The sequence below is a fragment of the Elaeis guineensis genome, chromosome 7 (assembly GCF_000442705.2).
Source record: "Elaeis guineensis isolate ETL-2024a chromosome 7, EG11, whole genome shotgun sequence".
NCBI classification, from domain to species: Eukaryota; Viridiplantae; Streptophyta; class Magnoliopsida; order Arecales; family Arecaceae; genus Elaeis; species Elaeis guineensis.
Window position 1 is genome coordinate 80,287,757 of NC_025999.2, and position 25,949 is coordinate 80,313,705.

Sequence of the window (25,949 nt, forward strand, 5' to 3'; positions counted from 1 at the left end):
AACAAACTTCACCGACTTATAGCCGGTGACCGATTAGTGTTCGGCCACTATTGATAAATAGCGAACGACTTAAGCTGACGGTATGACAGAATTATCAACCGACGGCCACGTCTACTACCAATGTATGGTCAGTTGATCTGCTCAACATGCCATAACCGTCACGAACGGTTATCCGCCGCATATCACGACGCAATTAGTGAAAATCAATGACCTACTATGTGATTATGGTCCGATAATTTAACGTCATAAAATACGAGACCACGTTCGACGGTTACAAGAACCTCATCTATAAAAAAAGGGTAAGTGAATAGTACGAATAAGCCACTTCTGGTCAGAGATCTGCTACTTTCTACATTCAAAGAAAACTACTGTTCACCAACTTTCTTCTCTAACTTAAGTAGGGTCTCTGCCGGACATCAATCTGATCCGTGTGGACGCTGTCTTGCAGGTGCTCGTTTCCGGTAATAGACGACGGAGAGTTGGCTGCAACACCACTAATTCATGAAAAAATTATAATACTAAATATGAAAAAAAAAGAGTTAGTTGTATTTGAAATTCCTCATCCATTTCATTAAAAACTCCAGCGGTGGGGGAAGAAAGATAAACAAAGCCTTTTATATTTCATTAAGATTGGGGATTATGAAACATAGAAACATAAGTCTAGATGATAGAAACAATAAATAAAAGCATTGGACAAAACAAGCTTGTTTAAAACATTTAATCTTAAAATAATACTTATTGGGCACAACATTTGCTTACTAAAGCCCACACATGATGACATATTCAACGATAAGACAGGCCGCTTTAGCCTCAATTTGAAGTTTCAAGTTTCTGTCCCCCTGGTTTCCATGAAATTGGTGCCAACTTTGAATTTTCCTTATTTACTTTTCTCTCCATACACCGAAAAGGAAGTCAATGAACTAGGCCACCCTCTGGATTCCCAAATCTTCTGTATGAAATTAAGAATAAGTGATATCTTGATTCCTCCACAAAGTTATGCGAGACACATTGTGAAAGGGTTGACCAAGATATCTTTTGCCAGATTCTCAGAAGTTAATAACTTATTCCAATGTTGCTTCTCTCAAAAGTTAGGATGAACTAATGGTAAACAGATAAAAATCTACATGCAACTTTTTCTCTCTCCCACACTATCTATTACATTTTTATTTTTATTAAATATATATTTTAAAAAAATAATTGAATCACAACCATTCATCAAGTGCTTCTTTTTCTTGAATAATATTTAAATATTCCACATGCTCCACACTTTCACAAGTTAATTTCTTCTAAGTTTTTTAACATAAAAATTAGTATTACATGACATCATGCACCAAGCATGGGGAAGATCTAAACTCAGTCTAGCAAAGAGAATTAGGTCAAAAACAGTCTCTATTTGTGTTCACGAATATGTTCTTGATTTATGTCACAAGAGAACGTGAATTGTCATTATACTAGATTTCTAATAATATTGTTTTTAATATATATATATATATATAATTTTATTTTATTATTATTATTTTTTAACAGCCCCAACCAAGTTAGAACTGACGCTACAAGGCCAGCAAGGCTGGAGACGTTCTGACTCCAATCACAAACCCCTCGCTGCCAGGGAGCCGATTTCGACGGCAGATCCTTTATCCGCATACAAATCCCGTGCGTACCATTTCATTTAACGCGTGGAGGCTCCTTTCCCCTTCTTTGGCAGGAAGGGGGCCTCGGAGAAGAAGAGTCGAGACGCAACTGGGAATGTAAATCCCCGGGATGCATGAGAGAAAATCTAGATTTATGGTTTCTTCCTGGATCCCTCCGAATCTCCCCATCTCTACCCAACTCCGATCAAATCCAAACCGATCCTTCTAGGATTCCTGGCGCCGCCATTTCTTCCGGCCTCTCGCTGACGTCCCCCGCCGATCTTGGCCGTCGATTCTGGGGTTCCGACGGGGTGAAGGATGTTCTCGCTGCAGAGCGACGCTCGCTTGCATCAACTGCCGCCGCCGCCGCCGCCGCAACAGCAGCAACCGCCGCCGTCTGTGGTGGCGACGCAGCTGCAGCAGCTCTTCGGGGCGAATGCGTCCGGCGGGCTAGGGTTCCACGGTGCCCCCATCGGGAGCGCCGATCTCGACGAGGCGTCATTCCCTCTGCAACTGCTCGATGACTCCGCCGATATCAAACCCTTGATCGCAAAACCACTCGAAGGTTTTTCTCTCCCTTTCTTTTGCTTTTTGTTCTTTCGAATCTTTCTGTTTTCTTCCTCACCACAATTCTTTCTGTATGATCGTTTTTTCCGGAATTATTGATATAGAGGAGGAGGAAAAACGACCTTTTCCGGCACGCTCTGATCGCTGATTTCTCTGGATCATTTTTTTCTATACCAAAAAAAAAGGAGATTTCTCTGGATCATTTTAAGAATTTGTAATATGGAAAAAAAGATTCTTTTTGGGGCTTGATATGAGAATGGAACATGTTGTTCCGACGATTGCTTAGGTAGGAAAAAAGAATTTGTATTTTCATTTTTGAAAAGATGCTTTTTTAGGGTGTAGTGATGATTGTTTTTGTTTTTAAATTGATGGTTTGATGCGTGATGACACTGACATGCACATGGTGCAGGCGATGAGGACGTGCATCTGGTGCTTGCTCATCAGAGTTATAAAGCGGGAGACTATAATCAGGCATTGGAACACTGCAATGCTATTTATAGGAAAAATCCAAAGCGCACTGATAATCTTCTTCTTCTTGGTGCAATCTATTATCAGGTTTGTTTTTATGATATTGAGGTTTTTTAGTTCATTTGGTTAATGATGTTGCTGTATATCTGTTGATTTGTGTTCATATTTTCTTTTTCTCTTGGACTCTAACAGTATCATGTGTTGTTTTAATGCATCTCATTCGGATTGATCTTATTTCTTAAGCTTATAGGGGGCTCATTCCTGTTCTTTCATTTCAGCTGCATGATTTCGACATGTGCATTGCGAAGAATCAGGAAGCTCTTGCAATTGATCCTCATTTTGCAGAGTGCTATGGAAACATGGCAAATGCTTGGAAGGTAGTCATTTTCTCTCTCTCTCTCTCTCTCCTTTTTTTTTTTTTTTTGTGAAGAGGGGGGGGGGGGGGCGTCCAAAACTGGATACTCCAGTGATGAAAAGGACTATTTAGCTAACTTTTGATGGTATATTGTTATCCATGATGATTTTGTATGGAGAAATGATATGCATATATCTTGGTGTAGGAGAAAGGCAATATTGATCTGGCAATTCGTTGTTATCTGATTGCTATTGAGGTATGCATTCTTCAATTCACGACTCTTTCATCCACTCATTTTTATTTAATATGATTTATTGTTATTGCTGTATGGAATTTCTCACACACACAATCATGCACACACGAGTGGTCTCACATATAAGAATGTAACTGTACAAGGCATAGCCCGTCTGTGGCTCAAGTATTACATACAAGCAAAGTTAAATAATTTGTGGTTACATATATCTGATTTGATGCCATATTTGTCGATAAGGGAGTCAGGCATTGGAGGAGTCTACCAAAAGTCTTGGAAGTGACAAATTCAGATACACTTTCTAATAATATTATGTTAAACATGTATCTTATGCATCGAAAACTTATTGCAAACTAATTAATCATTTTTTGGAAGCTGTGGAGCTCAATATGTTGCAATGCTTTCACTAATAAAACAAAATAGAATAAGGAACTAATTCGTGAAGATATAAAATTGTGAATGGTCACTAGAAAGCTGTCAATTTATAATCAGCATCATCAAGTTGAAACTTGAACAATTCTAAGAGCATGCTTTTTGAATGAATTAGGTGAAAACATAGGCATAACAAGTAACTACTTATTTTGGTTGAGCCCCAAAAAAAAATGAGGGGCTTAAAAAGGTGTAGAACCTGGAAAATGAGGTCCTGGAAAATTTCCAGAGGGTGGGAAACTTTGGAAATATTTAGTTCAACTAATATCCTGTATGATGACTTAATTAGTCTCCCCAGTATATACATACAAAAGATGCAAAAATAGAATGGTGCACTTGAAGGGTTTAGTCAAAGAATTTAAATAACTGATGATAAATCATATAGTTTGCATCGAGGGAGCAAGTGCAGTGGCGGGTTTCCACAGTTGGCTTGAGTTGAGTGCTTAGAGTTGGGGCGGCTGGACAGAAACTGCCAACTACCTATGTTTATCTGCTTTTGACAGCTGACACTGGCTAAGTTCATAGTCATTCATAAGAAAGGAAGAGAAGATATGGTTTGTTTGTCCATAAGAGCATTAGTTAAGGGTCTAACATGCATTATTGCTCCTCCATTTAGCATGGTATGGTTGATGGATGTGATAGGATTTATGTTGGTGCAGTTGAAGCCCAACACGGTAGGATTTATGGATGAGATTTCACTATAACAGTGTGGAGAAGGTTTGGAGAGGTTGATGGAATAGTTCCTCTCCAAATAATGTCAGCTTTTCTGAAACATAATTGTATGAGGTTTCTGGTATCTCAAGATGTAAGCGCAAGTATTTTCTTTTGTTTGTGAAATTGTATTTCTGTTTGCTAAAAATATTAAATAGATGTTATGCTTTACTTAATAATTAGCATAGTTTGTACCAAAATCTTCTTTCATTTGAGTTCAGTTCTTGACTGTTTTTCCTACATCATAACATAGTTTTCTCATGATAGAAGGGGAAAAATAAAAGTAGTATGGCATTATTATGTTGATATTGCATTTTGGGCATGGACTAAGACTCCCTAGCCATCCTAATTGATATTAGTTGGGACAGGTTGGTTTGCTGGCCGGTTTGGCTGGTACCAGTTAGAGTCTTACCATTTTGGTAAAAAGAGAGCTGTTGGCCCCCTGTTGCTGTTTTCTCTCTTTGCTTCAATTAGGAGAAGGGTTCAGACTTAGAGATAAAGAGAGGAAGAGGTAAAAGTAGTGTTGCATGGACACGGATATAAAAATCGGATTTGGACGTATATCCAGGTATCTTACTCAGCCAGAGGGAAAAAAGAAGTATGGGGATATTTAAGATAATCTATAAATTTAACTAAGTTTTATATTTGTACCTTTAAGCATTATTTGTTTAAGCATTAAAAGGAAGATGCTAAAAAGATATTGTTTGTTATGATCTTTCAGTATACATGTTTCTCATTCTTCAATTAACTTAAGGATATTAGCAAAACAATATTTTGCAAAGTTATTTTAATACCTACATACGTAACAAATCTCAAAAGAGAACTACTCACTCCTAATATGAAATTAGATGGTCAAACTCATTGTTGGAAGAGTTCAACTCTCTTTCAATCTTTACCAAAGGCTATGAAAGAACTTCATAAGTATTCAAGTATCTTACATATATCCGACTAGGATATGTATTCAACATCAAGGTCTGTTATCTTGGTACTAGTACCATACTTGTACATTACCAGTTCGATACAATATGGTACAGTAGGATCCCATACTGAAATAGCTCTTGAACCATTTTTTTTCACTTTTTATCTCAGTATAGCCTAAGTACGCCTCGGTACGGGGCGGTATAGGGCCTATATCGACCCTAATATGAGTTTCTTGCTAGTACAATACGATATGCCCCGAACTGGATGGTTCAAAGTGGTATGATAGTCTATGTTTGACATAGATTTTTGGAGCTAGATGCCATTGTCTAGATAAAGCTGGGCACAAGAGAGAAAAGAGAGGAAGGAGGGAGGCTTAGCCTAGATCCTGCTTGCCCTCTAGATTTTATTCAAACCACAGGTGTTGGTACCATTCTGGGCACCATACACCCCAATATTGAGTCAAAAATATCTTAAGGTTGCGTTTGTTTAAGTATCTTAAGGTTGCATTTGTTTAAGTATCTTAAGGTTGCGTTTGTTTCGGTAATAAATAATTCAGTTAGCAAAGCTAAATGAAGTAAGTTGGAGGGGAAAATGGAGTGTTAAACTATTCTACCTTTTCATAGAAGTAACTTATGCTTGGATTCGATGGGAGAATGGATTTGAAAGGCATAAAGTCAAGCATTTGTTCTGCGCCAACTTTTCAATAATTCCTGTTTTACCCTTTGGAAAAAGTAACTTAGCCTAGTTGATCAAATGAGTGTTGCTTAAAAATGGTGGAATAATTGGATTAATTCGTTCTAATCTCGCAACTAAATGTGGCCTAAAACACTTTAAACATTTGTTATGGATTCATTTAAAACAACAAAAAAAAAAGTGAAAAAAAAAAAGAAATGAAAAAAGCATCCCAATACTGTCTCGGGACACCAGACAATCCCAAGTTTCAGGATAGTAGCAGCTCAGTGTCATATTGACCTGGAACCAGACTTGTGTGATAGCTGGTATTAAGGATTTAAACTCTTGGTCACGATAAACTGAGAAATTACCCAAGGGATTTGCTTTGTTTGGATGATTGTTTGGGAATGCAGCTTCCTGCTGATCAGAGTACAGCCCATAGTATGCATTTAAAATATGTTCTATGTCAATATTTTGTTTGCAAGAAACTACCATGTGGTTTCTTTCATTTGTCATTTTTTCATCACTTCTTCTAGAATGGTTTTTGGGTCTCTCTTGCATCCTGGGGAATTCGAACATTTGTTTTCCTGCTTCGGTTTGACAAGGTGCATATTTGTATTGTAATGTGCCTGAATTTGCAAAACTGGTGGATGACAATATGTTGTTCATAATTTGTACCAAGATGTTACTATTTTACGTTACAAAACTTGGTTACCTGAAGTAATTAAAAGGGTAAGAATTGGTAGCTTGTTCCTACAACACTGTTTGGAGGATTTCTGGAGGCCATCTCTCCAGTCTTACAGGCTGCTGCTTTATCTAGGAGATGTCTGTAGACATGTTTGCTCTCCAAAATGCAAGTTTATTGAAACATGGTATTGCTGTCAATTGAGAGTTTGCTTTTGACATGTGATATAAATGAACTGGGTAATATTAAGTGATTGTCATTCAGATCAACTTTGTTATATTATGCTGCTGGCATATTGCTGGTTTCAAGCTTAACATGGAACCTTCCCTTTTTTTTTTTTTTTGAATTTTAGTGATCTGGATAGACTCTCATGTGTTGTTGGCTCAATAATGGGATTACAATAGTCAGTACCATATTTATGTTTTAAGAGGAACAAGCACTGGTTTCACACTGTTATAATCTTGGTTGAAACTTTTTATGAATTCCAGTAATCTGGATACTCTTTTTCTCATGCTTTGTGGGAATACAGTGCTTGGCACTATATTGTGTTTTGAAAGGAACAAGTATTGATTCCATACTGAATCATGGTTGAAAGCAAACAGGTTTTCTATATTATGTTATCATTCTCTGCAGCATTCATGGGCTTAACCATTATTGAGATCTGATTGTATTCTTTTTTACTTATACGAACTGATTTGTTGTTAAATTTGTAATTTGGTCCTTGAATTTGACCACTTTCTTGATTGATTTTATAAATTATTTGAAGACATCTATATTCCAGAAAAGAACTTGTGCGAACAAGCCTGAGAGGGACTTGTTCTTTTTTGCAGGATGGACGCAAATAATTCTAGAATTATAGAGCATATGCATGCCTTATTTTTATGCTTTATTGTCATATATCTTCTGGGAACTTTTTTAATTATCAGATAGTCATTTGTTGCATATTGCAAGAAAATATATTTTTTTTTCTTTCTGCTAATATGTATTAATTTGTTGGTTTGTGCTGGTATTATGCCTTTGTAGCTCCGGCCCAATTTTTCTGATGCATGGTCAAATTTAGCTAGTGCATATACACGAAAAGGAAGACTTAATGAAGCAGCACAGTGCTGTCGCCAAGCTCTTGCACTTAATCCTCGTTTGGTAACTGATTTGTTTCCTTTTGTTTTGCTTTTTTTTCATTTTCATTTTATCTGGTCTACTTCTGATTTCGTGAAACTAGTATTTACCTCCTTCAAAATACAGGTTGATGCTCATAGCAACCTTGGAAATCTGATGAAGGCACAGGGACTAGTTCAAGAAGTAAGTTATCACAGATAATAATATTTTTGTAATTTTTTTTCTATTGTTTTTTTTTTTAAAATAATTTGTATACCTTATCCTTTATCAATTATTTTTTGTAAGGTAAAAAAAGAGAGAACATCAAGTTAAAATTACCCATCATTACAAACTTTTAAACTGTCATTCATTACCTGCTCTGCTGGCTGGGCATGTGTATGGTATATCTTTGATGGCATTGTACTTATGACTGTTTATATCTTCTACTTATTTGAATTAATTTTATTCTAGTGATTTATTCTGAAAGTTGAGGTGATAAGTGGACGTCTTTCAGCTTATAATAGAATCCTTGACTTTGACATCTGACAAGAACCAACTCAAAGTCATGCTTTCCATGGTGTACTTCCTAGCTGCTGGGACTCGTTGACTTTTAAAAGATTTTTCTCCTCTGATTTTTCAAGATAAAAACTTTCAATCTTATGTATCCTTTGTATTATCCATTACTGTTATATCATGGTGATGCACCTTTCGGTGCAAAAATTTTTGCTTCAACTTGTGTTTTATTTTATTTTATTTTATTTTATGCAGGCCTACAATTGCTATGTGGAGGCTCTACGCATACGACCTTCTTTTGCAATTGCTTGGTCCAATCTAGCTGGTCTCTTTATGGAGGCAGGAGATCTTAACAGAGCTCTTACGTACTACAAGGTAAGAGGACTTTTTTCTCCTTGCGTGATATTATTACAGTACATGCATTTGGTCTGGTCTGGAACTTTCCTTCCATTTCCTCCCAGTTCAAACAAGTAGATACTGGTACTTTGGTGAACATGCAATTGCCGTCTTTATGGAATATTGTGCAGAAAAATTTTAAGGCTTATCCCTTGTATATCTTGATCTCTCATTATGTCAGAGTTTCTTTCCATCATTTAAATGTGCTTTGGAAGTTGATCATTTTTGTGAATGGAAATAAGACAAAGCTCCCATATAGAAAAGGTGCTTATCAATTGTGATTGTGTAGAGATTCATACAAAATTGCGAAACTAAGAGTTGATAAATCACGAAAAATAGATTGTTGTGCCTCTTAAGCTTTGGTTTTTGTTATTTATTGGGCTTAAAGAAGTTTTTCAATCTCTTGGAGTGGTTTGAGATTTTATAACAAGCATCTTAGGCATTGAATCCATTACAAATATAAAACAGATAATAGGAAAGTATTTCCTGTGTATCTCAGCTTTTTCTAAGAAATGTGTTTGCGATGTGGGCTTCTTCAACATGTGGAAACATGATAGAATCCAGAAAAGTAGAATTATTTGAGAGCCTTGTTAAATTTCTGTATTATATTCCCTGCCCTGCGTGGCCCGCCACAATCTTTGGCTTTTTGATGTAGGCAGCAAACTTAAGGGCTTCTTCTCACTTATGAACAATTGCCTATGTTGGTATCTGTTTTTAGTGAAATTCTCTGATAAAGTTTTCACAAAGATATGTGCGATATAAAATTGGAAAGAAACCTTCAAGAAATTAAAGACATTGAATTTCTTACTTGTTGACTGTGTGAAGTTCACTATGGTGCTGGGTTCCTTTTGTTAATCCTTTTGAAGTCTGCTGTAAGTATAACTTTGCCCATTCCATGCGTACTTTTGAATCTTCAGTTGTCAATTCTTAGCATGTGATATTTGTACTTGTACTTACTACCCTTTGGTGTTCCTATGAACACTTTTGAGTGGTCTGATACTCCTAATGGCGATGTACTAAAGCTTTTGATCTTATTTAAGTTATGTTGGTGTAGCTTAATAAACTAATAAAATGTTCTTTTATATTTTGTATACTCCAGTACGACTGCTTCATAGAATGTCTTTAAAGATTCTGACAATTCTGTATATATGCTCAGGAAGCAGTTAAACTAAAGCCAACGTTTGCTGATGCCTACCTGAACCTTGGGAATGTGTACAAGGTAAGCCTTGATTTATGGTAAACATTGTCACGTTACAGCGACAGCAAGAGCCAGTATCAGGAGAAGTTTAAATATTTCTTTCCCTCTTTTGCTTTTTTCAGGCTTTAGGAATGCGTCAAGAGGCTATCATATGCTATCAGCATGCTATACAGGCACGCACAGACTATGCAACGGCTTATGGTGAGGACTTACCTCAAGATTCACAAAGTCATGTTAGTTGGCATGAAAACACACAGTTGTTTGTGTGGGTCAATATTAGAGGAACATTAGTCAATAAAATTAATCTTGGAAATTTTCTTTTTTACTAAAAAATTGCTTATACCAAACTTTTAGTGTAGCTGTAAATTCAGTTGTTAATTGCATAAATTGGCCTTCAGCTTTGTGGTCTCAAGTTCATGTTATTAAAGTTGAGAAAAATTTAAAGCTCAGGGTGCTACTTTAGTGCTCTTTTCACAGATATGGTAGTGAATGAGGGAGCAATAAGGTCAGTTGGGGTAGACATACCAAGGAGAAGAGACAGCTAGTATTCTCTAGCATATGAAATAACACAGTGGTGCATTACATATCTTATCAATCCGAATCTTCTCCTTGTTATGCATGAGTTGTCATCTTTTTAAATTAGAGGAGCAACAAATGTGTGCTTCCTGGAAAAATATGCTGAAGTGGATGCCGATTGTGTATATCATCAACGATATAGTGGAACGGACATATTTGCTGCAGGAAATCTTGCTAGTACATACTATGAACAAGGCCAACTGGATTTGGCAATTCTGCATTACAGACAAGCCATCAATTATGATTCAGCTTATGTGGAGGCATACAATAATCTGGTTAGTTTCACTGTCATGAATAAATTTTGTAATATGATCTTTTGAGCAGAGAATTCTTTGCAAACAAAAATACTTTTATTGACTTTCTATTTCTTACTAACAGGGGAATGCTCTGAAAGATGCTGGCAGAGTGGATGAGGCTATTAGTTGCTATCAGGTAACTTTGCTTCTTTCTTAGAAACTCAATTATTATTTCTTTTGATGTGTTCTTGTCACCTCTCTTCTGAGATATTTTCATTTTATTGATGAAGTCATGCCTTGCATTACAACGTAACCACCCACAAGCTCTTACAAACCTTGGGAACATACACATGGAATGGTGAGCTTTCATAAATGTTTGAAGTTGTTATGTGGAGAAAGTGTCTTAAGTTAACTAGAAATTTAACTAGAAATTACTCTGAACATGCAGGAACATGATGAGCGTAGCTGCTTCATATTACAAGGCAGCTATATCTGTTACTTCTGGATTATCTGCTCCCTTCAACAATTTAGCGGCGATCTACAAACAGCAGGTTTCTGTACTTCCTGATGTCATATTTAGTTTTTAAGAGATTTGGCGATTGATATTGCTATCTATATTTTTGCTTTATATCCACCTTGATTGCCATATGAAATTAACTGAGTTCCTGGATCCCTCTTTTGTCAATAACAGGGGAATTATGTTGAAGCCATAGCTTGCTACAATGAAGTCCTTCGTATAGATCCTTTGGCAGCTGATGGACTTGTCAATAGGGGAAACACATTCAAGGAGATTGGTAGAGTTAGTGAGGCAATTCAGGATTATATTCGGGCAGTGACTATCAGGCCAACTATGGCTGAAGCTCATGCAAATTTAGCTTCTGCTTACAAGGACACGTAATGACTTTTTTGAAATTTATTTATTTATCTTAACAGGTTTTATAGACTGTTTTTGTGTGTGTGTGTGTGTGTAAAGAAAAAAAAAAAATTCTGATACAGTTACTTGCGGGATCATTTGCAGTGCACATGTGGAAGCAGCTATTAAGAGTTACAAACAAGCATTGCTGCTACGTCCAGATTTTCCTGAAGCAACTTGCAATCTCCTGCACACCTTGCAGGTTAGAATAACATGGTTTCAACAAGCAATCTGAAATCAATAAAATGTTTTTTTTTTCCCTTGTTGCTTCCCATGGCAGTTCTAGGGGAGTTTTTGTTCTGTGAAATTTCATTGTGGGAGAAACCATTGGCAGATTGGTATTTGAAATAAAATGACTCTCACCTAGTAACTATCCACTAACCAATTCAGATATTAGTTAAACAAGTTTCTGAAAATTTTAGCATGCTAGAAGCTATCCAAGAAATCTAACTTAAGATCTATTGGTCCAGTATGTGCCACCTAACCCACTTTACCATGCTATGGAGTTAAGCATCTTATTAAGGGTCTAAGCTACTTTAGATGAAATTAGAATCACTTATGATCCAACATTAATTAGACAGGGAGCATAAGGTATACTCATTTGCTTTCCTTATCCGACTCCTTTTTTAAATATCATTGTGCAGTGTGTTTGCGATTGGGATGACAGGGCTAGCAGGTTTGCAGAAGTTGAGGGAATCATCAGAAAGCAGATAAAGGTGTTTTTTTTTTTTTTTTTTTTTTTTTGGTACATTAAAGGTTGTTAATCATGAAACCATCTTTTGTTTTGGACTCCTTTGTATGTGTTGGAATTGTTTTGTAACATGAATTTTACTGCTACTCTCTATACTTTCAGATGTCAGTTCTTCCAAGTGTGCAACCATTTCATGCTATAGCCTACCCAATTGATCCAATCCTTGCATTGGAAATTAGGTGACCTTTTTGATCTCTGAGATTATTATTTTTGTGTTTGACATTATCTCTGAACCTTCATGGATGTACTATATTTCTCTTTTTTGAATTTACCAAAATTTTCTGTCCAACTTTATAAAATATATCTGAAGCTGTGTCATCTTGTTTTCATTTCTAGCCGGAAATATGCAACACATTGCTCTTTAATTGCTTCTCGTTATGGACTCCCTGCCTTCAGACATCCCCTTCCTATTCCCGTGAAGGCTGAAGGCGGAAGTGGTAGACTCAGAGTGGGGTATGTCTTTTATACATTCTGCTTATTGGTTCCATGCAGTATTTGTGTTTCTTATTTAACTGTTAATGTTTGCAGGTATGTGAGCAGTGACTTTGGTAACCACCCCCTCTCGCATCTTATGGGCTCTGTATTTGGAATGCACAACAGAGAGAATGTTGAGGTTCACTTGATTTTCAGTGACCCTCCTTTCAATGACCGCTCTAATTTTGTCTCTCTGTATATATCATATTGACAAGCTCATTTTGCAGGTATTCTGTTATGCCTTAAGTCAAAATGATGGTAGCAAATGGAGGCAGCGTATCCAATCTGAAGCAGAGCATTTTGTCGATGTTTCTTCCATGTCATCTGATGTGGTTGCCAGAATAATCAATGAGGACAAAATACAGATCTTAATCAACCTTAATGGTTATACCAAGGTATTCTCTGATAGTTTTATAAAAAAGGACCTTTGGATGCCATTCTTCATTGTTAGCAACATTATAGTGTTGGCAATTCATGAATACCTTTAAAATATGTTTATATATCTGTGACGTTCGGTATATTTGTTTCTTTAGAAATTCTAAAAGTTCGGAGTTCAGAGTGCTTAAACAACATCCTTCAATTACTAGTAATTGGTCAAGTGCTCTTTGATCACATAGGTAGCCATTAAAAATATATAACTTTTTTTCTCTCCACATGACACAGTCTTAGGTTGTAGTTACCACTTGATTTGACTGTAGAAAATGGAGCCATGCCCAATGGCAGGTCCATTACTTTGCAGTAATCTCTGGAGTGGATTTCTAATCCTTTTTTTTTTTTGAAATATAACATGATTGCTGCAAACCTTAAGACTTGTATTCAGTATATCATTCTTTCAGGCTTCCATATGCTATCATTCTAAGTTATTTGCCAAATGTGATTTTTTTTTTTGTTACCAAGCTAGTTAGTTAAGATTGCTATGTGGTGATTCATTTGACTAAATATTCTTTTAATCGGTTGTCCAGAGTTTATTTCCTATTGTTACATAATATTAGTATTTTATATTTCTCTATTTATAATTATTTATGATGTTTGAAGGAGAAAGTATACATTCATATACTACTAACACGAAATACAGATAGTTGTTGCTTAAAACCTTTTAATATACTCTATGTTCAGAAAATGAAAAGCATATATTCTTTTCATATATTTTAGTATCAAAAGTGTATATTCTGGGGCAGGGATAGGAGTCAGAGTCATGCGGTGAAGCTTTCTCTGAAAAAATGTCAGTCTGAAAGTACCGTGCAAATATTGATGTCTTGAGATTGGGTAGGAATCAATAGCAAAGTAGAACAGTAATATTGACTCGTTTTGTATTTTCAAGCTTAATAGATAGTAAATCCACTTCATGGAATATATGTAGAAAACAGGGGAAGTTTAAAGTGTTGGATAAAATTGGAAATAGAAGCCTGCCTGGTGAAAATGTGGCTGATAGGTGTCAGGTACCCATGTAGGTGCCAACTTGGTGTTGGCCACCTCACCTGGTGTCTTACAAAACATTACATGCCTTGCAGTGGGGCTACCCAAGCACTTGGGTGGGACCAAGTAGGTGCCGAGGTGGCTGCCTGTGATAACCTTGGGTGCTTTCGTTTCTTGGAATCTCAAACTACTACTATGCTTGATGATTGACAAGAAGATTCTGTATTAAGGAGTGATCTAGATAAAAATAATAAATTGACCACATGCATGTGATGTCCTGCTCGGGGGATTTGATACCTTCCAGTTTTAGCAATGAAATGAAAACAGTGGCTGTTTAATTTTAGCGAAAGTCAGTTCTACGGTATTTTTTTTTTCTTTTTGGTAATGAATGACCGTTGTCATCTATTGCTTATTTAGCAACAGTTTTTCAGTGAAGTTTCAACTGCCATCTAGATATTCCAGTTGATTATTCTCCCATATTCATGTTACCCTTGAATATGTCCCCTCATGTTCTATATCATTTTCGTGATTCTGTTTTTCAGGGTGCAAGGAATGAAATTTTTGCCATGCAACCAGCACCAATCCAGGTCTCTTACATGGGCTTCCCAGGGACAACTGGTGCAACTTACATTGACTACTTGGTTACTGATGAGGTGCATAGATGTCCTCAACTTCTTATCATGCTTAGAAGTTGCTGTTTACCTTATGGTTTCCTTTTTCTTCCACGACAGTTTGTTTCTCCCACACGTTTCTCACATATTTACTCGGAAAAGCTTGTCCATCTTCCTCATTGTTATTTTGTGAATGACTACAAACAGGTAATATACAAATGATGTACAAACTGGTGCTTTATTGTTGTGTAGGAGACTTATTATAATGCTTTTTGTGAATATAATCTACAGCAAAATCGTGATGTTCTGGATCCAGTCTGTCAGCATAAGCGAGCGGATTATGGTCTACCTGAAGATAAATTTATTTTTGCATGTTTTAATCAGCTTTACAAGATGGACCCTGATATATTTAATACTTGGTAATGCTTTTAATCTATTACAGTGGCTGCATCTATCATTACAGTTGTTGTTTTGCTTCCCTTGTTATTAGTATTCAGGTTATATATTATATATTTAGTAGTTGGTAATGCGGGTATGTACCTGGACATTGTAGAGAAAGACAAATTCATCTATTTGGCGATTAAGTTTTCCTCATGCCTGCTGAGTAGCTGATTCTTATTGACACTTTCAGGTGCAATATTCTTAAGCGTGTTCCAAACAGTGCATTGTGGCTGCTGAGATTCCCAGCAGCTGGTGAAATGAGACTGCGTGCATGTAAGTTGTTTAGTTTCTAATTGTTGATGCTTCACAATATCCCAATGACAAACTTTTGTACTATTTCATATAAGTTTTTCATATGATATTGTTTCTAACACTGATAACCTTGCTTATGCAGATGCTGCTGCACGGGGAGTGAGACCTGATCAGATCATATTCACAGATGTTGCTATGAAGGATGAGCATATCAGACGCAGTGCTTTAGCAGATCTTTTTCTTGACACGTGAGCAATTTCTCTGAATGATTTTATGAAGTGTGCAATTTATTTGAAATATTAACTTTGCTATGCTGATAAATATATGTTTTGAATGGGCAGGCCCCTGTGCAATGGCCACACAACAGGAACAGATATATTATGGGCTGGCTTGCCCATGATAACACTTCCTCTGGAAAAAATGGCCACGAGGGTTGCTGGTTCGTTGTGTCTAGCCACTGGAGTTGGGGAAGAGATGGTTGTTAGCAGGTAACTTCTATATTGCATCTTCTGGTTCTTGTTGTTTGTAAAGTGACTACTGTACTTCATGCTATTTCTTGTATTTCTTCTAGCCTGAAAGAATATGAAGAAAAGGCGGTGGCTTTGGCTGAAAATCCTGCAAAGCTTCAAGCTCTTACCAATAAACTTAAGGCAGCACGAATGACCTGTCCTTTGTTTGACACAGCCAGATGGGTGAGTTAATATGCTACTTTGTCGGTCATCAAATGTTTGTTTATTTTTCCCTCTTGCCTGGAGCATCTTACATGTCCATCTTAGATATGTGATGGCTATCTATGCATGTGTTTGTATGCACAAACACCAAGACATGCTTGCAACATATGCTACAGTTGTAAGTGATGAGGAGACAAAATACTGAATGATTTCAAATACTTACAGGTGCACAATCTGGAGAGGGCTTACTTCAAAATGTGGAATCTGTACTGCTCTGGTAGACATCCACAGCCCTTCAAAGTGACAGAACATGATGCCGAATTCCCATATGACAGATAGTCTCGTAGAGGAGGCCTTGTAAATAGTTAAAGAGTTTCAGCATACCATAAGAAATGTTGTTGTAGTTGATTCTCCAAATGATGCACTGGGATGTGTTTGCACATCCATGGTGTGGAAGGAGGGCAAGGATTGTCTTAGGTTTTGCCCTTTCCAATGAACGATATACCTTAAAGTGTTGTTGCTGTTGGGGGTGAGATAAGCCTCGACCATTTAGTTCAGTCTATACATCTAAATTTAACATGTGGAGTATCTATAGAAAGCAGGAGGTATATTTGAAGGATATTGTCATTACCCAGTATCTAAAATTTAACATTGATAATTAAGTATATTTTGTTACGCTTGCAATTATGTTTACTTGATAATGGAAGATGAGCATGCCAGTGTTACCATGATTTTTTCAAATAATCTCCAAAGAGCTTCCCAGGAAAAGGGTGGCTGGCAAACACTGGGAAGTTTCTTATCCAAAAAAAAAGGTTCAGAAACATTGAGGACGTTGATAAGCTGCACCTGCATGAAGTCAGAGCAATGCAGATGTGGTCAGAAAAAGAGTCTTGGTGCTGTTTGTTTTAAGACATGCGGGTGGAGCCCCTTGTTTTTGTGCTGGTGCACGTGGCACCTTGTTTAGACTGTCTTTCTTCCTGTTGTGAATGTAGGGAATTTAAGATTCAAATTGAATTTTTAGAATGAGATACATGCACAATTTAGCTTCTACTTCCAGTGAGTACATATTCTTTTTTTCAGCAAGGGACTGTTCTTTTGAGGGTAAAAAAAAATAATCTAAGAATCTATATTTTTTTGAATAAATATTTTTTAAATAATATTTAAAAAATAATTTATTTATATTTTTTTATATATTAAAAAATGAATCAATTAGCTTCTTGAATAAATTATTAAAATATATCTATATTTTCATGATATTTTTTATTATATAAATATTATTATATATAATAATATTTATACAATATATATTATATATTATACTATAATATATTATATTTATGTTTTATAATATATAATATATATTCATAAATATGGATAATATATGTTATATATATAATATAATATAATATAATAATCTAAATGATATAAATAAAATAAAATATATTGTGATATAGTATATAATATCAATATATATTAAAATAATATGATATTATATTATATTTTTATTATAATAATATAATATATTAATATTATACTAAAATAAGATATTATATTATAATATTTTATTATTATAATAATATATTACATTAAAATAATAAAATATTATTATTTGATTATAATATAATATTATATTATATATAAGATAGTATTATATATTATTATAGAGTTACAGGTATGATAGGAATGAAATAAAAAAATTATTTTTTTTAGTTGATAAAAAAATAATTTATTCATCTTTAAGTAAGATTTTTTTTTCATTTCATGAGTACATGCTATTTATAAGAAATAATTTATTCATCTAGAGCATTATGAGAACAAGGATAAATTAAATAATTGAATAATTGAATAATTTTTTATGATATTTATTCATTAAAAATTAAGCTCTAAATGGCTCATTTTTAACAAGAAAGGTTCGATCATTTGATCTTAAAATCATTTTGTTGGAAGAAACCTAGAATCTCAAACGGATATTAGAAGTTAGAACCCGATCATTTCAATATCGATATAGCTATCATTTTTTTAAAAAACAAAAAACGTATTCATTTTTTAGAACCATAATAAGTACTTGCTATAACATATTAAAACAATTTTTGCAATCATATGCTAGAACGTTATTACATCATGTGCATCACAACGAGGGAGATGGCTCGAAACATCCTCGGCCCACAGATTACGGGGCAGGATAAGTCAATCGAAGAGAGGTGTGCCAGAAGAGAAGCAGAAGAGTCCAAACGAGGGGCCATGCGAAGCGTCCACGCCACCCCGAAACGCGATTTACGTTTCCGATATCGTCGTTATTCCTCATAACGGCATCCTCCTCTCTCTCTCCCTTTATCTACTCCCGCTTTCCACTTTCCCTTTGTTCCCACAAGCCCACATTCCTCCTCTCTTTCGCCATGGCTTCCTCCTCTTGTTGTATCCTTTTCTTCCTCCTCGCTGTTGCTTCCTCCCCCACGGCCTTCCAATTGGTCGGCGGCGACGGCCGGAAGGTCGGCGGCCGGACGGAAGTGCCGCATGTGGAGTCCGACAAGGAGGTGCAGGACCTCGGGCTCTTCTGCGTCGAGGAGTACAACCAACGCCTCCACGGTGGTCGAAGTGAGGCACTGACATTCTTGCGGGTGGTGGCGGCAGAGCGCCAGGTGGTGTCCGGGATCAAGTACTATCTAAAGATCGCCGCCCGGGACGGCCGCGAGCGGACGTTCGACGCCATCGTCGTCGTCAAGCCATGGCTCAAGTCCCGATCGCTCCTCTCCTTCACGCCCTCCGCCCATTACTGAGATCCCGGCCATCGCAGCTTCGTCTTGAATAAATCGTCTGTTTATTTGTCGGAACAAACCAAAAAGAAAAATGTTTGAGCTTGAGCTAGGATGTGTCCGTTCCTTTCTATTTTTCTTTTTCTAGTTTCTTTTTTTTTTTGGCATGCAACTTTTCGTGGCTAATATTTAAAGGTTAATGGTTCTACGTATCTAACAATCCTTTGCTAATGGTTTAACTCGATCGTTAATTATCAGTTTGATGGGACTTGGATTCTGCATACGCTCGGAGTTGATTTTTCGTCAACCAGAAGTCCGTCTTTTCTGGTCTCTTTAGGACCGCAAGCTGAGGCCATCAAGCTTGGTTGACGTAAAAGGGAATATATGGTATATGATGAGGGAAAAAAAAAAAGAAAATAATTGGTTCACGTCAAGAATTGACAAAAAAAAAAAAGGGAAAAAAGAGAAGCATACTTCGAGATTAAGAAAAAGGATTTGGAATGAAAACATTTCTTTCTATTTCTCGAGACTGGTTGAAGAGATCAGGAAAGAATGACCAAAAATCATCTCTGCATTTTTCTTCTCACTGAGGGATTTTAAATTTTTCTACCATTTCTGGTCTTCTTTAATTTCCAGTCAAGGAAGCGAAGAGATTTCTTCTCCCCTAATCAATGGAAGATTGATCAAATAATGAATTTCCTTGTAAAATTCTATTTTTCTTTTTTTTTGGGGGGGGTGGGGTGGGGATGGATCTGGATGGACAAACCATGGAAGAGCAATGCATTCTGTGACAGTGAAATTGTCAACACCCTATTGGTGTGTAAATTTGAACATGAAGTTGCCAGCCCTCCATCCACTGATAAGACTTTCAAGGCAGAAATAGAACAAGAGACCATGCCCTCAGCATGATAAAACTTCCAAGGCAGGCCCTATGATCCTTTTAAAGAAGATCCAACCACCAACTTAAGCTTGCAGACTGAGGAGCAAGTCACGTAGGTAGACTTGGGCCTACACATAGCTCGCCCTTCGCAAGCGAATATTTTTTAAGCACGGCATGATAGATCTCGACCCCAAGGATTCACATTCAGCTTAAATAGCTCATGAACAACATAGCTTATTAAGTGCCATCCAAAGGTTCGGTCACACAATACGCTCATAACCGGCTATTCACAAGGTTATGTCAGTCACGTTTAATATTATTCTAGTGAAATACAACCTAGAATAAGCTTCTCCTCGGCAAAAGCATGGTATAGACTCCAACATGAGTCTACGTATCTGATATCTAGAGTTCAGAAATATACTAAATAAGTATCATTACCTCTGATATGGTTAAATTGCATTTCAAAATTTTAATGAATCATAAATTTTGAGGCTCAACCTCCAAATCCTCCAAAAAAAAAAAAAAAAAAAAAAAGCTATAGATAGAAAATTTTGAAAACTTGGGGCGTAACCAGCAAATTTAAAAGAACTCCACTTAAGCAGCAGCACCTGCACCACCCTTACCTTCTTCTTCTGGATCTTCTTCATGTAAAACTCAAGCTCCTTACCTTCTAATATGCATCTGTGGTGCCACAGCAGAGGTGAGTTGAGAGACATAAGCATCGCTGGGTGGCGGAAAGGAGAGAGATACCAGTTATGCTACAGAATAGCTTCTACATACCCATCAGCTCTGCCGCAGACCAACACTAATAAGGTAGCAAATCCCAAGATTGTGCTCTGGATTTTATAGAATATATTTCACCACACTAAAATTCAGGTGTTTGAAGTGTTACAGCTTGCTTTAAACTGCTTCAACTCAGAGCACCTTGAAACCTAGGAGTTTGAACATACCATCAAATATACAAACTGAATGGTATAACCGTAACTAATCAAATCTTAGATGTGAATTGTCAACCATGCTAATACTATTTCTAACAATTATCTATCTGTGAATGGAATAGTCAAAGAAAAAAGTTATAGATAGGAAAAGGAAAAAAGATTAACAAGAAAAGGTTGTACAATGCACCCAGATATATCTGCGACTGCTGACAAGCCTATCCCACCATCTGAGAGTACTGTAATAAACTATTGTGAGGGGGACAACACACATACAAGCAAAATTAAATCTTATACCACTTCATCTGTGAAGTGTTAACACATGGAGTGCCCAAAGCAGTGGATCAAGACTTTTCATGAGAACAGAACCATTACTCATTCCAACTCATCAAATAATGGATATATGGTTCATCCTAGTTATAAAAATATTACTTGGCATCCATGAAAATTATCATATAAATGATTTTACGTACATATGATACGATGTGAGTTATATTGTATGATATGAATATGAAAGCCCATAATCAGGAAAACCTATGTGGCCGGTAATCAACTATTGGACATTCATAAACATCTCATTCAAAGCCAACCATGAATCTTAATAGAATCCATCACAAGATGAATCTAAAATGTTCAAATGGATTTGCAAATCATGAGTTCTTTTAATTAACATCAACTATCAAAGTGTAAAAACTCTCATTCACTTTGGCAAAATCCAAGGAGGCGTTAATGAAGTGAGCAACACCAGCATTACAACTGGAGATATTTGGGCAAAACAAAAAGACTTTAAAGCGAGAAAGAACACACCAGACTATACATATTGGAACAAGAGAGTTTTTAAACTGAAGCATCCATGGCAAGTTATGGTTGGTTTTAATTCATCAATTAAAGACACAATAGGACTTGAAATTAAGCAATGTATTATGCTACCTTGAAAAGTTCTAGAAAGAGAGGCTTGATGCATGTTACGATCAGGGTATTGCATGTAAGCTATGGGAAAAATCAGAAAACATATTAGGCTTGCACCCAAATTGGATTTGCTAATGAGAGGATGTCAATGAGACATAAACACATGCCGAAGAGAGAAAGGGAAGTGTTTCAGACATTTAATACAAGCCATATGTAATGAATCAGTAGACAAACTTGCATTGATCTAGCAGTTGATTGAAGCGGAATGTGATTGCAAAACAAGAATCATTAAGATAACAAAAAGTTATCTGTAAATGAAAATGGAGATACCATATATGGTGTAAAAGCATGTTACTGATGACATGTCGATGGAATTCCAAGAAGGATATGTTGAAAAACTTGTACATAAACTATAAACTGAACACAGAAACCTAGCATAGAGGCTAGCATGGGTGACAAGGAGACAGATACAATTAATAAAAAACATGTAACTTCGGTGCAACACTGATCCAATAAACAAGACCAGAATTTCTTTTCCAGGTTCCACAGTTGTCCAGCTATAGTGCATCAAACTCCTCAAAAAAGCACCACCTTCGGCACTGAAGCTAAGGCCAGGGACATAATATGCAACCATAAAGTTCTGCAGAATCATCGAATTCACACAAATTTATAAAATTAAATTCATCAGTTGGTTCCATCAAATACAGGGGCATTTCAGTATGATTAAAATTTTTGGGAAAAATACAAGACCACAAAAATTAACAAACATTGCTAAATTATAGAGGATTTCTTATAAAGTGTAGAATATATTAAGTCTAAGATGCGATTGCTTGTTTCTAGAGCAGGAATGGAGTTAACCTAATTATAGATCCTGATGGCTACATATTACACTGCAGTGTTTCTTTTACTTCTTATCATCCAGGTCCTATGAGAAATACTTTATGAAGTTTTGTTTGAGTTGAAATATGTAAAAGCAACCTGCATTTCTTGATATATTTCCTTTTTCACATAGGTCACTGTAGATAATTCAAAGAAGGGAACAGACATAGGAATTACAACAAGGATGAAGTTGGCGTGAAATTAGAATAAATAACATAACTAGCCTTTTCTGGATGGGTCATGGTTGTCCAATTGTCATGCATTTTATTCCTCAAGATATGGCACCTTTACCCTTGAGGTCAATGATGTGCCCTAATATACAACTAACGTAACCAATGGAATCAGGACATGAACAAGTAGACAACCAACTATTTTGTTCACTATTTTCAACTGTTTGGTAGGCTTTGATCACATACAAAGACATTCACCAATGAAAAGGCTTTTGAAGCAGACAAGATTACAATGATCAACATTTCCTACTACAACAAAGAGACTACGGAAAAATTCATATCTCAACAATGAGATAAGATAGCTTATCTCGTATGCCAACAAATACTAAATTAAATGGTAGAATCATCTTGACAAGCTAGTAAATTTAGGTACTTCATGGAACTTCATATAGGATACAAACAAACTTAATATACCTTTGTTCCTAAATAGAACTACATGAAGTCATTTCACGTGCACAGAATATGCATTTATAAAGAGCTACATGGTGGGGTGATTTAATTTAATAGGATGCCAAGTTTTAAGAGTTGTACCCAAGTATTATCTCATGAGGAGTGATTTTGATGTCATAATAAAGATACCCAGACACAACTATCTTTGCATGCATCTGAGCTATCATTGCAGATTATTCTGTTTCAGAACCCAGGTAGTCCTGTGGACAGTGCGAATGGCTCGCAAGTGCTATCTTTAGTGAGCACAGGTGTATTATTTCAGTGGTGAACATGTCTTCTTCCTCAGGCTATCATCATAGGTGCATAACAAAAGACAAGCTTGAGACTTTAGTTCCGTCTCAGTGCTTTCAGGTTCAGTGAGCTCATTAGACAATGACCACAAAAAGCGTGACTTGCTAGATGGCATATCATTTTACGAACTCTCTACTTCAGATTAATCTACCACAGAGGGAATTTTCGATGTCCCAATCACTAGGTGCCAAATAACCTATATCCAACCAGCAGCAAAAATTCCATATCTGGCCATCCCAAGCAAAAGCCTAGTTATAGTCATATTTTAGAAACTGCAATTGAATCTGCTTCAACAAAGTCTGATGCAATCTCAAGATCCAAAGCAGACAAGAAGAGTGAGAATAAAGTGCACAAACTAGTTTTAGGTAGCAAAAACCAGAAGCATGAACCTGTCAAAAATAAAACTGGAAATCAAAATTTTGGGGGGAAAATCAACTAATCAACTGTAAAAACAGATGGTCAAACTTCATCAATCAAACGCCAATGACGGAATTAGAAAACAAGGTGGACATATAGTCATACAATCTCTAAAGTCATACGGAATTAATATATACAAAAAAATAACAATATCTAAGGTGCATTCAACAGATGCAGCTCTTAATGGGCAATACTAAAACACAGAGAAGAAATCGCAAGAGCTACCTCAGTTGCTTCCTTCTTGGCAGCAAGGGTCTTCTTCTTCCTTCCAATCTCGACACCATAATGCTGGAGGTACCACTGCTTGAAGGGAGCAGCATCAACCTGCACGATAGCGCTCTTCACAAGAGTCTGCGTCCTAACGAGCTCATTGTTGGAGGCATTGTACACCACATCAAGGACACGGGTCTTGCGAGTCACGGCCTCGCTTCCCCACGAGTAGTTCCCAGTGTCCAATCGGAGGGCCCTCCACTTCACGTTGCCTCCCCTCACCCGAACCCTCCTCACTGTCTTGTTGCTCGACAACTTCGTGTTTGCCGGCCGCCGGCCCAACTCATACCTTTTCAGCAAAAGGAGGAGAAAAACCCAAAAAAAATCATCACCAACGAATCAAAGTGGAAACTTTTACCACAATAACTGATGAATCGAAGAAGATAACATACAGTGCTTCGACTAGAACCTATTCTACATTAAAAAGAAAGAAAGAAACTTTAAACATCTCATAGAAAACGCACAAAAATCAGAAAAGAAAAAAAAATAAATCGTTTTCCATTTTCTTTCAAACAGATTTGTAGTTCAGACAAAGCAATCAACATATAACACGCGAGGGTTCTACGATTGGATGTCTAAGGCCGATAAATCGACGGAGTCGGAAATAGGGTTTCGGACGAAAAAGGAAATAGAGGGAAGAAAGAGGGGGCTTGTTTTCTCTTCTTCCTCCAGGCCTTCTTCCCTCCGGTGGCGCGCCTCTTGTGCATGGAGTCCCGAGAGATACCTGCGGGCACGAAGAGAAAACGCCATGGGAGTGAGCTAGCGTGAGGAATAGAAGCATATTGGATTTTTCCCGATCGATAGAAACGAATCTGGAGAGAAATCTAAGGTTTCTACCCATTTGGCCAGCGCGCCGGCGACGACGAGAGTTGTTCTAGCCGTAAAATGATGTCAGAGGCGTCACTAGGACGAAGGGTATTCTCGTCATTTAAGTGCAACAATATTTTGGCATTGTTTATATAACCCCCTGGAAAACTTGAATGTTTAGTTTGTCCACTAAAATTATATGGTTCTTAATATTACAATTAACCCTTCTTTTTTTTTTTTTTTTTTGGGTACGGAACCCTTCAAATTCTTTTCTTGTAGGTGGTGCAGAAAACATATCAATACTTCAGTCAAGGTTCATGAGGTCGACCCATTAATCCATGTTATCGTGGTTACCAAACAAAAGCCATTTCCATAAATAAATCAATTAGTCATATATTAAAATAGAAAATATTTTAAAAATTAAAAATTATTTAAAAAATGAAAAGAATATAAAAATAAGGAATAGAATAATAATTTTGTTGTGTATAATATTCATGAGGTAGTGGGTGGCACTCTCAAATGCATTAAAATCAATCCCAAAATTTAATTTATTAGCTAAATAGATCTATAAGTATAAAAGCGCTACTAAAGTCATTAACCTATCTAATATGGATCTATTTTTCAATATGCTTGAGCTCTAAAAACATGGATGAGATTAGAATATTATGGTTGATAATTTATAAAAAAAAAATTCGAGAGAGAAGAAGAGAAAATAAAAAAAATAAAATAAAATAAAAAAAGCAAAAATTTTTGTTAAGCTTGCCCCTCAAACAAATCTAGCATTGGCACAAAATGATCAACCAAGACCTATTTCACCCACTCCTCCTCTGGAGCACCTAGTTAGCATCATCATAAAAAATGGGCCTTGCAGCCTGTAGATGAACTTAGAGAAACCA

The 25,949-nt window shown here is 36.4% G+C and overlaps 3 protein-coding genes across 5 annotated transcripts; 2 read left to right on the forward strand and 1 right to left on the reverse strand.

Moving 5' to 3' along the window:
• Positions 1-1,737: 1,737 nt before the first annotated feature.
• On the forward strand, positions 1,738-16,916 carry LOC105048890 (probable UDP-N-acetylglucosamine--peptide N-acetylglucosaminyltransferase SEC). Its single transcript, XM_010928372.4, has 28 exons — positions 1,738-2,196; positions 2,608-2,753; positions 2,945-3,043; positions 3,227-3,277; positions 7,713-7,829; positions 7,932-7,988; positions 8,553-8,672; positions 9,850-9,912; positions 10,014-10,092; positions 10,633-10,742; positions 10,846-10,899; positions 10,994-11,061; positions 11,152-11,254; positions 11,395-11,597; positions 11,722-11,818; positions 12,261-12,332; positions 12,470-12,546; positions 12,704-12,820; positions 12,896-12,980; positions 13,069-13,236; positions 14,800-14,910; positions 14,989-15,075; positions 15,160-15,287; positions 15,500-15,582; positions 15,704-15,809; positions 15,903-16,049; positions 16,133-16,253; positions 16,458-16,916. The coding sequence occupies exons 1-28, from the start codon at positions 1,950-1,952 to the stop codon at positions 16,569-16,571; spliced, it is 3,030 nt and encodes a 1,009-aa protein (XP_010926674.1). The 5' UTR covers positions 1,738-1,949; the 3' UTR covers positions 16,572-16,916.
• A 1,639-nt stretch (positions 16,917-18,555) lies between these two features.
• Positions 18,556-19,197, forward strand: LOC105048889 (cysteine proteinase inhibitor 5). Its single transcript, XM_010928371.4, has one exon. The coding sequence runs from the start codon at positions 18,629-18,631 to the stop codon at positions 19,007-19,009; it is 381 nt and encodes a 126-aa protein (XP_010926673.1). The 5' UTR covers positions 18,556-18,628; the 3' UTR covers positions 19,010-19,197.
• Positions 19,198-20,062: 865 nt separating this feature from the next.
• Positions 20,063-25,123, reverse strand: LOC105048887 (small ribosomal subunit protein eS8). Of its 3 annotated transcripts, XR_012142933.1 has the most exons (4): positions 24,971-25,123; positions 24,202-24,535; positions 20,646-20,797; positions 20,063-20,546 (listed from the first exon to the last, which is right to left on the reverse strand). XR_012142933.1 is itself a non-coding variant. In XM_073261219.1 (3 exons), the coding sequence occupies exons 1-3, from the start codon at positions 24,994-24,996 to the stop codon at positions 20,738-20,740; spliced, it is 420 nt and encodes a 139-aa protein (XP_073117320.1). In that variant the 5' UTR covers positions 24,997-25,123; the 3' UTR covers positions 20,063-20,737. The 3 variants fall into 3 exon arrangements, 2 of the variants coding, with proteins under 2 accessions (XP_073117320.1, XP_073117319.1); XM_073261219.1 differs by having other exon boundaries at positions 20,063-20,797; XM_073261218.1 differs by lacking the exons at positions 20,063-20,546; positions 20,646-20,797 and adding an exon at positions 20,862-22,349.
• Positions 25,124-25,949: the final 826 nt, after the last annotated feature.

Excerpts from the sequence above, each read along its gene's own strand:
- LOC105048890 (XM_010928372.4), top strand. The coding sequence starts at position 1,950 with ATGTTCTCGCTGCAGAGCGACGCTCGCTTGCATCAACTGCCGCCGCCG. Across the intron at positions 7,830-7,931 it reads TTGCACTTAATCCTCGTTTG|GTTGATGCTCATAGCAACCT; the intron begins GTAACTGATTTG and ends TTCAAAATACAG. Across the intron at positions 16,050-16,132 it reads GAAGAGATGGTTGTTAGCAG|CCTGAAAGAATATGAAGAAA; the intron begins GTAACTTCTATA and ends TATTTCTTCTAG.
- LOC105048887 (XM_073261218.1), bottom strand. The coding sequence starts at position 24,996 with ATGGCGTTTTCTCTTCGTGCCCGCAG. Across the intron at positions 24,536-24,970 it reads TTTTCTCTTCGTGCCCGCAG|GTATGAGTTGGGCCGGCGGC; the intron begins GTATCTCTCGGG and ends TTTGCTGAAAAG. Across the intron at positions 22,350-24,201 it reads CCAAGAAGGAAGCAACTGAG|AACTTTATGGTTGCATATTA; the intron begins GTAGCTCTTGCG and ends ATGATTCTGCAG.
- LOC105048889 (XM_010928371.4), top strand. The coding sequence starts at position 18,629 with ATGGCTTCCTCCTCTTGTTGTATCCTTTTCTTCCTCCTCGCTGTTGCT.